The sequence below is a fragment of the Platalea leucorodia genome (genome assembly GCF_965183815.1).
Source record: "Platalea leucorodia genome assembly, chromosome: 2".
NCBI classification, from domain to species: Eukaryota; Metazoa; Chordata; class Aves; order Pelecaniformes; family Threskiornithidae; genus Platalea; species Platalea leucorodia.
In genome coordinates, this window is record NC_138824.1 from 96967291 (window position 1) to 96982388 (window position 15098).

Consider the following 15098-nt stretch of genomic DNA (forward strand, 5'->3'; position numbering starts at 1 on the left):
TCCCAGTACACTCCACCAGGTACGCAATGGGAGGATGAGACTACAAACGTGTCCTCAGCCGTAGAAGACAACGGCCAAACAGATAGACTTCGCTTCCAAATCCACGTGCTGCAATGCGTAATACCTTCAAGTGCTAGAACTAACTAGTAGCACTCACAGACGCTATCGAAGAGGATGCTGTTTTGTTCAAGTGTTTGCAGCCATTTGGTGCTACCCCCCCCCCCACTAGTGACTGGTAAAATTTCTGTGTGCCTATCAGAGGTGAGCAGGGTAAGAAAACAAAGTACTTTTCTGCTGGAGGCTAGTGTATCCATTCGTCTAGCTATAGTAACTTCTTGTGCTTTGCGAGCACCCTTTGTATACCCGTTGTGGTAGCCAGAAATTCCCCTCAGAGAAGACACTAGACAAAGACAGGATCTTTCAGGGTCTTGCTCCCATCGGTCTCCAAGTTACACCTCCCAGGCTTCCTTCAACACGTGCTTCCGTCTCTGAGCATAACAAAAGGTTATGCTTTTGGTTGTTTTGGAAAACCCAAGTTTTGAGGGATTTAATACTGAAATACCACAATTGAAATGAAACTCTGGAAGTCTTGAATCAAAACATTTCACTGCTGCTGAGCCAAACACCTTCACTGCTGAACTTGTTGCAGAAACTCTAGGAAATTCACAGGGTTCAAAGCCCATGAAAGTTAGCTGGGTCTGACTAAACACAGGAGTGGACTGACGGTTGTTTGAAAGCAGATAACATCAGTTTGATGATGGTGGTCTGTGGTGTTTCCAGGAAGCTTCATGAAAGGTAAATTTGGTAAGTGAAACCCAGCCAGGACACATGCTCCTTCCTACCACAAAGTAGGACTTCCCCTGCTTGTTACCCTTTTTCAGACTTGGCATTACGCCCCATCCAAGGCATGCTTCACCAAGACTTAGGATATGGGTTTCACCAAACAGAAGGAGCAAAATCAAAAGCTTTACTGTAGCTTTTGTTTTTTCTCTAACAACTTTGGGGCTACTTTCTGATTCTTACACAGAAGAAAGACAAAAAGCACCTGCAAGACTCTTGATAAAGCCATGAGATCTGCTTAATATTTGACTCTACAGATGGCAGTGGGGATGAGCAAGAAGGTCCTAGGAAGAGGTGGAGCTTTATTCAACCTACCCAGCAGAGCAGATGAACTGGTGGTGGGACAAGAGAATGACTACGTGCTAGAAAGAATTGGGGGGAAATAGTGCAGCTCTGAGGGGTGTTTTTGCAGTCAGAAGCTGACAATGAATCAGCTTTGTGTTTTGATAATATTTTCCATCTGTGGGAGAGACGAAGTATTGACTTCCTTCTCAGCCTTCCCATGTGTGTGTGGGCACAGGAACAAAACTGAAACGTCAGGTGTCCAGCAATGCCATTGCACAAAGTTAACGTTGCCTAAAAAACTAACAGATCTTGAAAATATCTTCAAGGCACAGAAAAAAATAAAAGAAACCAAATGAGGCTACGAAATTTAAAATAAAATAAAAATGGAAATTGATGCAATTAGTGCCAATTTCACTAATCCAGCCTTTGACAGCTTTTCTGCCCTAGATAGAGCTTGCAACACACACTTCCCCGCCAAGCCCTTTATGCAGGCTCTCCCAAGATAAGATGTCAGTGCTAGCGACTGACAGCACGATGGCTGCTGATTGCTCACCTGGGCACTGCACAGATCCTGATATCCTCCCATGCTGAAAGAGGTGATCCTTCTTACCACAGCAGCCTCCCTGCCTTCCAACGCCTTTCAACCTGCATTACGAAGCAGGTTTGAAATGGATAGCTATTAAAAAATACAACATAAAGTGTCCTGTATTTTCAAACGATCTTTATTTTATTAATCCATTTTGGATACACAATGGTTGGTAATTGCATGTAAGGTATATTAATTTTTGCAGCGTTGCTAATGAGAAGTTTATGGCTGGCTTATTTCATAGCATTAACTGTAGTATAAAACATTTAAAGTAATTTATGTCACCAGTCAAGCTACGAAGGACTCCTGTTCCTCCTCTTCCTTTCCTGCTCTATGGACAGTTGGCATTGGGAGTCATCTAGTTTTTGGGACCATAATTCCTTCCATCTAGTATTATTTGCAGGTCTATAAAACATAACATAAAGTATTCTCTCTGCTATCATTAGAAAATTGTCTTGCCGTTAGCTTTGAAAATGCAATCCTCTTGTGTCCTTAGGGTAGTTTATCCTTTAAGCATCACAGCTCACGTTATCTAGGACTGGACACTTAACTAACTTGTAAAAGTTATGGCTGTTATCCTTGACCTGTGGTGACCCATGCAGGCAATTTTGTTGCTGTGGTGGTCAGGAGGGGTGGCACAAGGACAGTGATGTTGTCTAGGCTTGACCTTAAGTCCAATACACAAACAGACAGCATAATAGCATGAAAAGCCACCCAGCCAGCAAAGTATATGGCAAAGTAAGGGATACGTACACTGAAACCCTTCTTCTGACACTGGTCTCCTTGGGGCCTTACACAGGTCGAGTTTTCTGCCCAAGAGCTTCCCCACCAGTGCAATAGGAAGCAGCAGTCCCAATGCCTCAGGGACCGTATTTTGGGAGACTGTTCAGAATGCAAGAGCATGGGGAACATCTGCTGACACTTGCAGGTAGCATGGTCAAGATCAACAGCAGATAAGTCTGTGGAAGAAAAATCCATCAAAGGCAAGAAAACATAAAGATAATCCCACTGGCTCAGGAAGTCCTCAAATTGTGTAGGGTTTGTCAGGGCAGCACCCCTTGATGCTTGCTCTGTTCTTGCACTCTTCCCTGTGCGGTGCTGTTGTTCACCGTCAGGTACTGGGCAATACAGACCTCTGCTCTGGGCCAACGTGACTGCACTTACGTTTTTAAGAATTTTTACTGGATATTTCTGTAACCTACCTGTATTGGGAGTTACCTGAAACCACCACAATGTACATCTGAAACAGTCAATTCCATGTCCTTGCTGGCTGCCAGAACCTAGGAGCAGGCAGTGAAAACATATCACTACCAACGCACCTGCCACTTCCCTTTGAGAGAGAACAGGGACAAAGGCATCTGTCTGAAAATAATAACACTTTATTTGATTTTTTTTTTTTGTTACATTATCATAAATGTTCTCTATTCTCAGAAAACAAAGCCCTAGTTTGGAAAATAATGCACATACAAATCTCTTCTTACGGGTATTAAGTATACAGAAATATACAAAGATTTCTCTATTATTGTAACATATCATCAGAATGCCCCACATCCCACATTTTTACTCAGGTTCACTGTACCGGTAAGCGTAAACTACAAAGGTAACAAGCAACCTGAAAAAGACATGGTTTATATAATATAATTATATATATGTGTATATATATATCTACAACAGTGCAAATATATCACAGCGTGCAGGCAGCAATAGTCTCTAGAGAAGCGTAATAAAATTGATTCATAGTAATGCAAATGCATTACAGAAACAAGAGACAACAATGACATATTAGATATACAGAATATGCACACTTTAGCACGCTGATTTAAAATGATACCTTGCATTGACTCTTGCTTTAAAAACAAAAGAACAAATGTTAAATAATTCAATAACAGATTCAAGGGCAGTATCTCACAATAAGGTCAACTGACTCAGATAAGGTATTTCACAAATCTTTACCGACACAGGTAAAGGCTTGGCTACACTGCAGGACTTGTTTGTCTTCTTTTTAGATATATCAATGAAATCTTTTCCTTAAATTTAATTTACTTTTACCGTAATTTAAGAGCATTTTTTTTCCATATTTTTTAAAATTGCTCAACAACTAATTCACATTTGTACAATTATCATTGAGGCCAGGAAGGCTGGTTTTTGGAAGTAACAGAAAGGAGTTCGTATAATGATTACTCTAAGTGGGCTACTAAAATAAGCTACAATGGGGTCAGAAAAAAAGACATCACAGATGCCACTGAAGTAAAAAGCCCCATCAACCTTAAAAGTAAAGACTTCCATGTTGCCTTGCAATCTGCTTAAAAAGACATTTTAGGTTTTTTTTTTTTTCTCGAAAGAGTAAAGCAAACCCATAGATCCAGCACATTAGGTATTCGGTAGCTCAAAGAAATCTAAAAGTCATCCCTGCACCTCTACCTCTCACTGTTCCCATGCAGCTCATTTTTACACCCCACGTGGACAGCAACCACAAATATCTAGCAATAAGCACACAAGCAATTGGTAAGCATGGGCTGCGCCGCATGGAGGCCCCCAGAAAAAAAACGGGTCGACAAAATCTTGATGTATCTTGAAGGCATAAACAATGCAGAGAATGCAGGCTGGCAGGCTGAGCCATGGGGATTTCTTGTGCCAAAGGATATGTATTTTGACTGGTCACCCTCTGTTTTACAGTGCTGGCAATGGGTCTCAACAGAAATCTAAATCTCTTAAAGGAAGGTTCTACAGTTGACAACTGCATAAAGTTATGGTTCATTGTAAGATTTCAAAATAATAAAAACTCTGAAGCTAGATTTCCTGCTTTACAGTACCATTACTCCTTCACAAACTCTACGTGAAATGTGTACAGGAACAGAAATACACTAACATACGCACAGAATTAAAAGGAAACTTGTTATCCTTGCAGGCTCAACCTGCAACTTTTGGACACGTAATATGCAGAATGATATCCGGGGTTGTAAAAACCACTCAGTGGGATACATTACAATGATCTCTTTATATATTATGAAAACAGGTATTTGAGAACAGGACAGTAGAAGCTGATCCCTGGAAACGCTACTGCCCCTGTCCACGAATAAGAGAGCTCATGATTAACTTCAATGACACTCAGCACTCCATTTCTGCGCTCACTAGTGCTGTGTGGCAGGATTAATAGGACCCGTGTCATGGGCACAGCAATGATCAGTCTGTCACAAACTGCTACAGACGACGTGACACGGTGTCATTTTCTGCCTACTTCTAGTTCCCAGCAGCTTTTCAAAATGCCTTTGTTATTATCATACTTTATAAATGGCTTTCCAAACGGAATGAAAGGAAAGAAATTCCTGAGCAACTGCACCCTATCGGGCTGTTCTGGTAGGAAAATGGATATACACAAGATCATTTTCTCAAAGAAAAAAGAACAACATGTGGGACAGTATCTCTGCAGCTACCACCGAGATCCCTCTGCAGAAATACAGACCGATTATCTACCACAGGCAACCTGCTCCAGAGGAGCCTAAGGCTAGCTACTGCCAAAAACCAACCTCGGTGTTTTCTAATATTCCTACTTTTGGCAGGGATCTTTGCTGCCCTGTGTCAATGTTAAAGGGAACGACAATCCTAACAGAGTTCAGGGTGAAGTCTGGACCTTTTCTAACTTACAGCAGGGCTACAAAAACAAGGTAACTCAAAACATCACATCTACTTGTTAAGTGTGCTATGGTACCCCCAATGCAAGACCAGTTTTAACAAGTTTCCATTTTGGCAAGGAATTGCTTGAACTTCCAGCTCTGAAGGTCTAAACACCAAAGCTTTAAGCTCTAAAGTTTCAACGTACAGGGGCTCATCTCCTCTAACCTGGCGTGTCCAGAGCAGGTAGGCAGACTATCTAAGGTACCTTCCTCGGCTCCCTAGATACCCAGTGCAAGAATTATGTACTGCCCTGAGGGCAAACCATGCCTTTTTGTCATATTACCTAATTCCGAATCTTCTGCCAGTGTCCAAAACACATGCCTAGGAAAGACCACAAAGGAGATGCTAAGTTCAGTGGGAAGAATTGCCTCTATAGCTGCCTGTCTAGTCCCCATTAACTAGAGAAGGAGCTTAGGAAACCAGAAGAAATGCATAAACTAAGCTCAGTAAGTCCAGGAAGCTGAATTACACCGCTAACATTTCAATTTATCCACTTCAGGGCCGTTGCAAAAACTGGAACCAGACTAGCAAAATGAGGACCCAGTCCTGCTCCAGCGGACACTGCCCTGAACCCCCCCAGGAACAGCCATGACTTCAGATGTGGCAACTGCTATAATAAAACTCACTGTACGGGCCAGAATTCAAATCACTAGGAAAAATACCTGCATCAGGGAACTATGGAAGTATCTTGGTCCATTTGTCCTGGAGATGGCTATTTGCTTCCTTTTACTACAGAGAAAAGTAGATGATTAACTTAGACTAGACCTCTTGTTTTTAGACAGCTATGCTTTTGTGAGATAAACCATGTCCAAAAACACTTTCCAGTTGAAAATTAAAAAGAACTGAATTTCATTGGCTGAATCACAGTATCCATAGTTAAAAGCAGCATGCATGTGATTTCCTCTTCCTCCACACCTGGATCCTAAGAAGCAGGCCAACGCTGCGGCTGGCCACCTGCACCCCAGGCTCTACCCATGCATTCAGAAGGAAGCTCTGCCTCGCTGCTGCTCCTGCAGCGGACGTCCTTTTCAACCGTGTTCATTCTAACTCACAAAGCTTGGCTCAAATACAGGTCAAGAGAACTGTTCTGTTTGGGAAAGCATTCAAACTTATGCTTATATCCCACTCAACCCAAGGCAGCTGATGAACTTCAAAATCCTCCGTGAATGAGGACACACCAGAGTAGAGACAGTGCCAGGACAGAAAATGCTGTGCTTAACCCCCATGAAGAGGACTCCAAGCCAGCTTCTGCTGCACTAAGATCAACGAGCATCAGAGCAGATCCCACAAGTACGAAAAACTCCCCACAGAACTAACTTGACCCCAATGAAGGAGCTAATGACGAGCCCTGCAGTGCTGGGGGGCTCCCCTGCATTACGCGGGACAAACACGCGTGACCCTCTCTCCCACACAGCCACCAAATGAGACCGGACCTGAAGCTCAGTGAGCGAAGGCAACGTGGAAGAAGGGGCATCAGGCTGCAGAAAGAGGTATGCGTGCCATTTGCGAGGAGCTCTGTTTGGAAACATCATCATTACACCTTAAGTCTCTCCCTCTGCCCTGTGTTATTGTTGCTGAATATAATCGTCACAGAGCAGAAGACAAAAGAATAAAATCATATTCCAATAAAAGTTAACACTTAAAAATAATTAATTAAGATCCCTTCCTGCTTAGTTTGGAAAGTAAAAATAAATGCTGACAATGTTTGAATGTAAAGCAGTCGTGGATTGGCATTTCTAGTACAGAAAGAAAAAAATGGAAAGTTCATTTTTCCTTACCAAAACTATGCAGATAACAAAAGCAATTATGCAAAGCAACAGTAAACAGACAGAAAAATATACACTCATCTCCATGCTTGATTTTCATTCTCCTCTTCCTCTCAAAAGAAGTATTTTGTGATTTGAAAAGATTAATTCAAGATCATTGTAAAGGTGTAATCTCCTAGAGACTAACCCAAAGCAAATGGATTTTTCAGTATAGTCTCCAAGTCTGCTTAGACAGCCAACATCTCAGTCTTCCGGTGCAATACAGCCCTCACCCAGCAAAGCACTTAAGCCTGGACTTTACTTTAAAGACATTAGTTGTTCCTTTGATTCACATGAGATAATGCAGATGGGAGAAGTTATTAAGACAGTTAAGCACTTCGCTGTAACAGGGCTTCAAAGGATCCCATTAGAGTCGAAAACATTCATCTGGTCTCGAGTAAATAGGACAGACAGGACCTCCTCTATGAGGATCGCTGGGGTGGTACATGTCAGCATGTACCACACTGTTTTCTAGAAACAGATGTTTAATGAAACATTCATTTCTGTTGATAACATGGACTTTGACACAAACGAGTAGATCGAAATGCCAGTCATCAGACACATCCAGTACTTGGACTCAAGTGTTCATTACCTCCCAACTTACTCCCAGCTCTCTGTATTATGTGTATATATATTCCTCTCCTTTAATGAAAAAAAAGATATCTTGGGCTCCAAATATTAAGGAGTGGACAGGAATTCAGCACCAGATAGTCTTCTGTTACTCCCTTTGATCCATAAGGATGAAATTTTCTCGATTTCTTATATGATTAGAATCTGCTTTACAAATCTTTTATTTAATTACAAATAATAATGTTTTAAGTTCTTTTTAAAAATTCTCAGGGGTTTTCAGATTATATGCAAGTTTCCACAAAGAAGAACAACAAAAAAACATTTGAAGCACATAAAGTCTTAACCGATGCACACAGTAACCAAAGCAACACGCAGAAAACAAGTCCAAATAAAACAAGGAGGCCAACAGAACATGAAAACCTTCCTGCAATCCCAACAGAAATCATACATTCAGTCTTCAAGAGACCTTTAATAAACCTTTAGCATCTTACACAACTTTTAGTCAAATTGTGACTGGTTCGAATGGTAATAACGGCATTGATTTCAACCAGTTTACGGCTATTTATATATGGCTATATAAATTGAGGATTTGAAGTCTTTAGAATCTTGCTGGCCTCATTATTCTTCTGCATGAAGCCTTCAGAGCTTCACTGTGTGCTTGCTTAACACTACAGCACATGCATGCTTAGTCCATGAACCTGGGAATGCGTTTTCTACCAGCCTGTTAGAATTTGTTTCCACATAAATAGAAAAAAGCCAGGTTGAGACTATGATAAAAATCTTTGCAGTATCTGAAAACATAATTGGGATGAACTTTAAATACTTCTGTCGCACAGTTGTGGTAAAAGAGATATCATTAGTTAATTTTAGAGCTAAGGAGGGAAAGAATGATTATCTCATTTATGTGTAGCACTGAGTTTCAACAGAATTAATTTATTTCTTTAGTGGGACACTACAGTCTGAAAGCGTTCCTTAGGATAGTAACTTTCAGCTAAATGCTGCCAGCAGATGGCTGGGAAAAAGCGTATTACCAAAAAAAGGAGTGACAAAAAATATTGCAGAGCATGCATTTTCTTAGCAATGCCCGTGGAGGACCAGACTTTTGGCTACCATAATAAAATACAAAGTTACAGTACAGGACATGTTGCAGACTAAAGAGGTAAAATAAGAAAGTCTACAAACAGAGGAACAGGCACAGATAACAAGATAGCATCCAAGGAAGTCATACTGCTAAATTGGTCTAGATGGGAGAAGACAGCATTGTCATTGTGTAAGTTAACAGTGTTGAAGTGTCAGCAAAGTTATTTCATTTGGTAAACTGCAAGTGATTTTCAAGGTGGTATTTGGTAAATTGTGTTGGTAAACACAAAACATGAACCCTGAAGGTATTTAATGCCATGGATGTCACACTCTTTCATACTCAGCTAGCCTACAGCTGGACCAGCAGCGTGCAACAAAAGAGTAATTTGGCAAAGGTAGCCTTTCGTCTGCTTGCAACCAGCATTTGAACCGTCTGTAATATTCACAATTATTTTTAGAGTCTTGAAATAACCAAGGCATGTTGTGCCAAGGGATTTCAGCTTGTGACTTATTTAAAAACCATTCACAGTTATGAGTATTATTTAGAACAGCCCAAATTCTTAATTTCTCATATCTGACAGCCATATAGGCCTACACATGCTTGTGATTATGCCTGGAGAAGCCGCAGAGCTGTATAAAAGCTCTACTGGCTCCAGGACATTTTGTGAAAAAACAGCAACAAAACTATGTAAAGAGGTTGTGTAAGGATTTTTTTTTTTTTTCTTCTACAGTAAAGATTGACCTTGCTTGCTCAGGTCAATCTTATTTTCAGGAAAAGTTCAGCTAACCTTCCTAAAACATGTGACTTGACTTAAAGTGTTCCAGAACACAGTCTTAATTCAAGCATCTTGAGTTTAAAAGATACACGCAGTCTATGTCTGTATTGGTAAATTTAATAGAGCCTGGTCACTGGCCAGGAAAATTGGGAAACAATTGTCTTCAGTGCTAAATGGCAGAGCTGTGGCCCGGCACAGCCAGAGCTTTTCTAGACAATGTTTGGGCTGTATTTAGAAGTTAGCACAGTCCTGGGACCATTCCTATTAGCCCCAGTTGTCTGAGGACTAATAGAGCTGGCCCTGGCACTATTTAGTTTACTAGCACAGACGTAGCCATGGAGTCCTCAAAAACACTCTGTGAATTGTGACAGCTGGTGACCAGCAGATGTGCAAGGCTTCTCTTCATCTACATCTTCTCTTCATCTACCCTGCTGAGCTCCTGAATGGTTTGCTGACATCGAGCTGCTTCCAATCTACAAGACTTCAGCATCCTGATAGGAATAATGCATTTATAGAATTTGTAGGTCTGACTTGGAGGTCTGTGACACTAGGGTAAACACACAGTAATGGCAGAAGGTAGTGGAATTTGCACGGTTGTTCACCAAGGTGTCCAACATGAGTATGGGCCCCACAATTTCATTTTGGCTTGAAAATCCAAACCCATGAAAATCAGTGACAAAATTCACATCTATTTGGAACAAGAATTCTCCCTGCCAAGTTTACAAAGGTGAGATATGCAAAACAAATGCATGCTTCTTTTAATGGTTTCATTGGTGTTTAGATCAATTAGCTATTAATTCCCATGTCACACACGTAGACTTCAGGATGAGAACAAAACTGCTTGGCATAATTAGACCTGCAGTATTACAAGGTCATTTGTATATTTTGAGGAGAGTCCTACACGTTGTGTGCTTCAGATATAATGACCACGGCCATATGAGGCGGTCACAAGTGTTTTAACGCAATACCCCAAGCTCTGAGCTGTGGATAGCTCTCCATCAGGCTTTAACAATCGCTCAGGCTTTAGGGATAGATTCTGCTTTCACAATTTAAGAAAAAATGAGCCTTGGAGTGCTTTAACGTTTTCATTCGCAGGAGGTAGTTCAAACAGATAATGAGCAGAGTTAGCATTTTAAATACCACAAAGACTGAGGATTTAAAAGACACTGCAAAACAACAGTTTTTCCATCATTCAGCAACAGCTTGAACATGTCTGACTGCCTGTGCTATCTACTGTTGCTTCCAAATACGGACCACAGGTTGAGTGCAGACTCAGAATCTGCCTTATCATTACAACTTTCAGATATGAGACCAGCTCGACAAGTAAAGCACCAGAATTCTAAAATTAGATGGAAACAAAAATAATTACTTGAATCACTTTAGGTTTGTTTTAAAAAAGTATCCATATTAAAAAGATCTTTTTACCTTATTAATGAATACATTTACAGACTTTTGGCCAGAAGGGGTAATTCTGTGGAAAAGAATTGCAAAATAATACATAGAAAACTGCAAAGATGAAATTCTGAATTTAAAAAGATGAGAGAATCCTATTTTCTTTGCATTCCCTATTTTGCATCTCATTACCTTGTCACCTACAGACGACATTATACTATTCTGGCTACCAGGACGAGTATTACCTTATCACAAAACTGTTTTTCATAAGGAAAGTTCCTGCAACCAGGTTTTTTATTACAGTTACATTGCCTCAGTGTTGATATTCTCTGGTGTAAAATTCCCTTCTATTTCTTCCTAGTTAAAGCTAGAAAGTGTAATGAAAACACGACCCAACCCAACTGGACTGATTGGCTTAACACTATATGTCCACTATCCCATTGTGGTTCTCTATGGGCTAGGTCATAACAGCATCTAGCTGGGCACGGGAGACTGGCCTGCCACAGTGAGACAATGTCAAGTGCCCTCTATAGCATGTCTAAAGATCTTCCTACTGCATCGTTTTAGCTGTTTTTCCTTTACCTCTCTGCTCGGATTTTGTATCTGAGAACAAAATAGGCAATTAGGCGCAGAGAGAAGAAGAAAATTCCAAGAACAATGAAGTCCAGGTAAAGTTTGGCATTTTCTACATCCAGTTCTCTCAGAATGGCCTCTGATTTTTGAAAATGGCAAGTATCATCTTTGTCACAATGCAGATCTTCTCGATCCAGTCCATAGATGGAGAGAATAACTCCTTCGAACCCGTATCTGGAAAGAAGAAGGATGGATTACAAGGAAAAGTCCTGATGATCTGTTTAGAAGTACTCCAACAGCAATACAATCCCTATGAGAGCTCGGCTGGAAACACCGAGGGGTTCAATATCATTCTGACACGTGTCTCGGGGCAAGTTCTATCCCTGTTACAATCAAGCAAATGACATGTCACCGGCATTTTAAATAAGATTGAACAAAGACAGAAGTTTTGCCTTTAACTGCTTCTAGTTAGTGTATAGTGCAATTTCTCCAAAGAAAAATATTAAAATACAAAGCAGACTAATTTTGTATTCTGAAATCCCCCTTTTAAAAGTGACATCATTAATTCCATGTTTTGAAACTAAGCAACAGGGATACAATTATGATTTGAAGTCAGAAATATACTAAAACTGGCATAAATCTAGAATCTCTCTTTCCTTCCATGTGCTACAGTTTCACTGACAATGTACAGTTCTCGCGTCTCCCCTGGCACTGGGTGCACTTAGGATTTGACTTTGTGAGCAGATACACCATCATGCATCCCATGCGTACGACAGCACCCTCCGGCTTCAGGAGACCCCACACGGGCTAGGCAACCGCTTAAGGCCTCATCTTGAATTCTAGCTACTAATTCAGGGTGTGCAGCCTCTTAATCTTCAATAGGTTTTTGTGTAAGACCTCACTTGCCAAATGAGAGGATATTTTAGCTTGGGTTTTCTCAGTAATAGTGCAGCTTGGGCAGGGTGGGGAAAAGGGGGATGGGAAAATTCACTTCACCTAATTTCAGCTGTAAACATTTAAGTGTCTAGTCTAAACTATCCCTCTGTGCTAGCCTCCAGAAGTTTCCTGATGGCAATCATCCCATCTTAAGACAGCTGTCTCAGACAGCGAGAGTGACAGACATAGATAGGCTGTAAGGTGCCTATGGTTTTTAATACACTAGTTCAGATTAGAGATGAAACAAATCCCATGCCTCTTGTGGCAGTGGTACTGCAAAACTTAAAAACAGGTCTTTATCCAACAAGTCTACCTAGCAGCAGTGATTTATACAACATTTTCTTCCAAAATGAGGTGCTGGCATCAATTTCTCAGTTGGGCATACTGTCCCTATTATTTCAGAAATCCATTATTGCAAAATCCAGGAAGATCTGCATGCTGTGCAATCCCACTGAATTCAAGGGGACTGACACGGACTTGTGGCTGATAATCTGTACTGAATGTTCCTATTTATTTCACATCATATATAACATAAAATGCAGTAAGATAATGTGGTATACATCGTATATATATTTATACCCTAAAAGAATGTGCTGTGAATATAGTCTCTTCAGCACCCAAAATAATCAAGCAAACAAGCAAAGGCAAACAAACAGCATTTCCAGATGGGAGGTTAATGGCCTCCCTAGCAGTACCTGACATAGGAAATGTAGGACATCCACTGGAGGTACGTTGGGATGGTGTCAAAGCTGACAAAAAATCCAGAGAACAGAAGCACTGGGATGGCAGTAACTGGGCCCACAAAAGTGGCCACCTGTGAAGAGAAGGAATAGACAGTTTCTTGTCAGACAGTCAGAGAAAAAAATTAAAATTAACTTGGTCTTTCATCTGATGTCCTGACCTCTAGTGAGGAAACCAGCCTGTAAAAGAGCAGACCTTCCTTATGGCAAATCCTCTGTTCTGTGCCAAACCCAAATAGGCAGTGCAAACTTACTCTTTAGGCAGTGCGGAGCGATGCCATTCAAGTCCTTCTTATAATGCTACTCCCCAAAATTATCACAGTTCCAAATACTAGGAAATTACTGATTTTTTTGGACAAGATTTCTTGTGAGGGGGAGATTAGATGCTGTTAGTGGAGGAAAAGGGGTCCCTCTCCTCTTCCTAAACCCTTCTACTAGTTGATGCTGCTGCTGTGCTGGGATCTGGCCTTTGAAGGACTTGAACCCATCAAAAAGTTTACAGAGCAAGAGGGCACTGTGATTCCCTTGCTTCTCTGGGTATGAGACCCCTCTTTCTAAATATTATCCTTTCTCACTCCCTCCCCACTAAGGATGCACAGACCTCCCTCCTTATTAACCCCACATGAACAGTAGCTTCAACTAGTCCTAAAATGTTGTGAAGAGGATAAGGAACATCTCCAGCTGGGTGGCTTTGGTGGTGTCCTGGTTTCAGCTGGGATAGAGTTAATTTTCATCTTGGTAGCCGGTATGGGGCTGTGTTTTGGGTTTAGGATGAGAACAATGTCGAGGATACACTGACGTTTTGTTCTTGCTAAGTAGTTGCTAAGTGGCGCTCACAGTGGTAAAGGACTTTTCAACTGCCCATGCTCTGCCGGGTGCACAAGAAGCTGGGAGGGGGCACAGCCAGGGGGAGTGCTGACCCAGATTGGCCCAAGGGCTATTCCATACCATATGACATCATGCTCAGTATATATAAGCTGGGGGAAGAAGAAGGAAGGGGGGGACATTGGGCATGATGGCGTTTGTCTTCCCAAGTAACCATTACGCGTGATGGAGCCCTGCTTTCCTGGAGATGGCTGAACACCCGCCTGCCGATGGGAAGTAGTGAATGAATTCCTTGTTCTGTTTTGTTTGCGTGCACGGTTTTTGCTTTGCCTATTTAACTGTTCTAATTTATTTTACTTCAATTATTAAACTGTTCTTATCTCAACCCACGAGTTTTCTCCCTTTTGCCCTTCTGATTCTCTCCCCCATCCCACTGGGGGGGAGTGAGCGAGCGGCTGCGTGGTGCTTAGTTGCTGGCTGGGGTTAAACCACGACAGTCCTTTTTGGCGCCCAACGTGGGGCTCGAAGGGTTCGAGATAACAACAGATTTAATTGGAATGCGCTAGATCGAATTTATAGCTGTTATTGCTGTTTAGCTGTTAATCGGCAGGCTTCCGTGCTTGCCATGGGGCTTGCTTGCCTTACTGTATGTTAGAGTCATCTTACTGTGTTGTGCCTGGGAACATTTTGATAACAGCAATGGCCACGTACCCGGGCTGGCAGATGGCCAGGGCATCGCTGTTTTTCTGTGCTGCTTTACTGGACAGGCTGGAACTCCAGTGTCAACTCGAGTGGAAGGGACTGTGACCTGTGGACGAGTTCCTGCGGGAGCACGACACCCCAAAGTGTCTGTGGACGTGGATAATCCCGTGTCAGAGCAGCCCATGGAAATTAAGAGTGGAGCAGAGATTCACCTGCAGCCCATGGAGGACCCCATGCTGGAGCAGGTGGATGCCCGAAGGAGGCTGTGACCCCATGGGAAGCCTGTGCTGGAGCAGGCTCCTGGAAGGACCTG

At 41.8% G+C, this 15098-nt stretch overlaps 1 protein-coding gene across 1 annotated transcript in view; it reads right to left on the minus strand.

Moving 5' to 3' along the window:
• Positions 1 to 11554: 11554 nt before the first annotated feature.
• ABCG1 (ATP binding cassette subfamily G member 1) overlaps positions 11555 to 15098 on the minus strand; it is a 56576-nt gene continuing 53032 nt past the window's right edge. The window contains 2 exon segments of the mRNA XM_082304995.1: positions 11555 to 11816; positions 13214 to 13332. Coding sequence (XP_082161121.1) covers positions 11588 to 11816; positions 13214 to 13332 — 348 coding nt within the window. The 3' untranslated portion in view covers positions 11555 to 11587.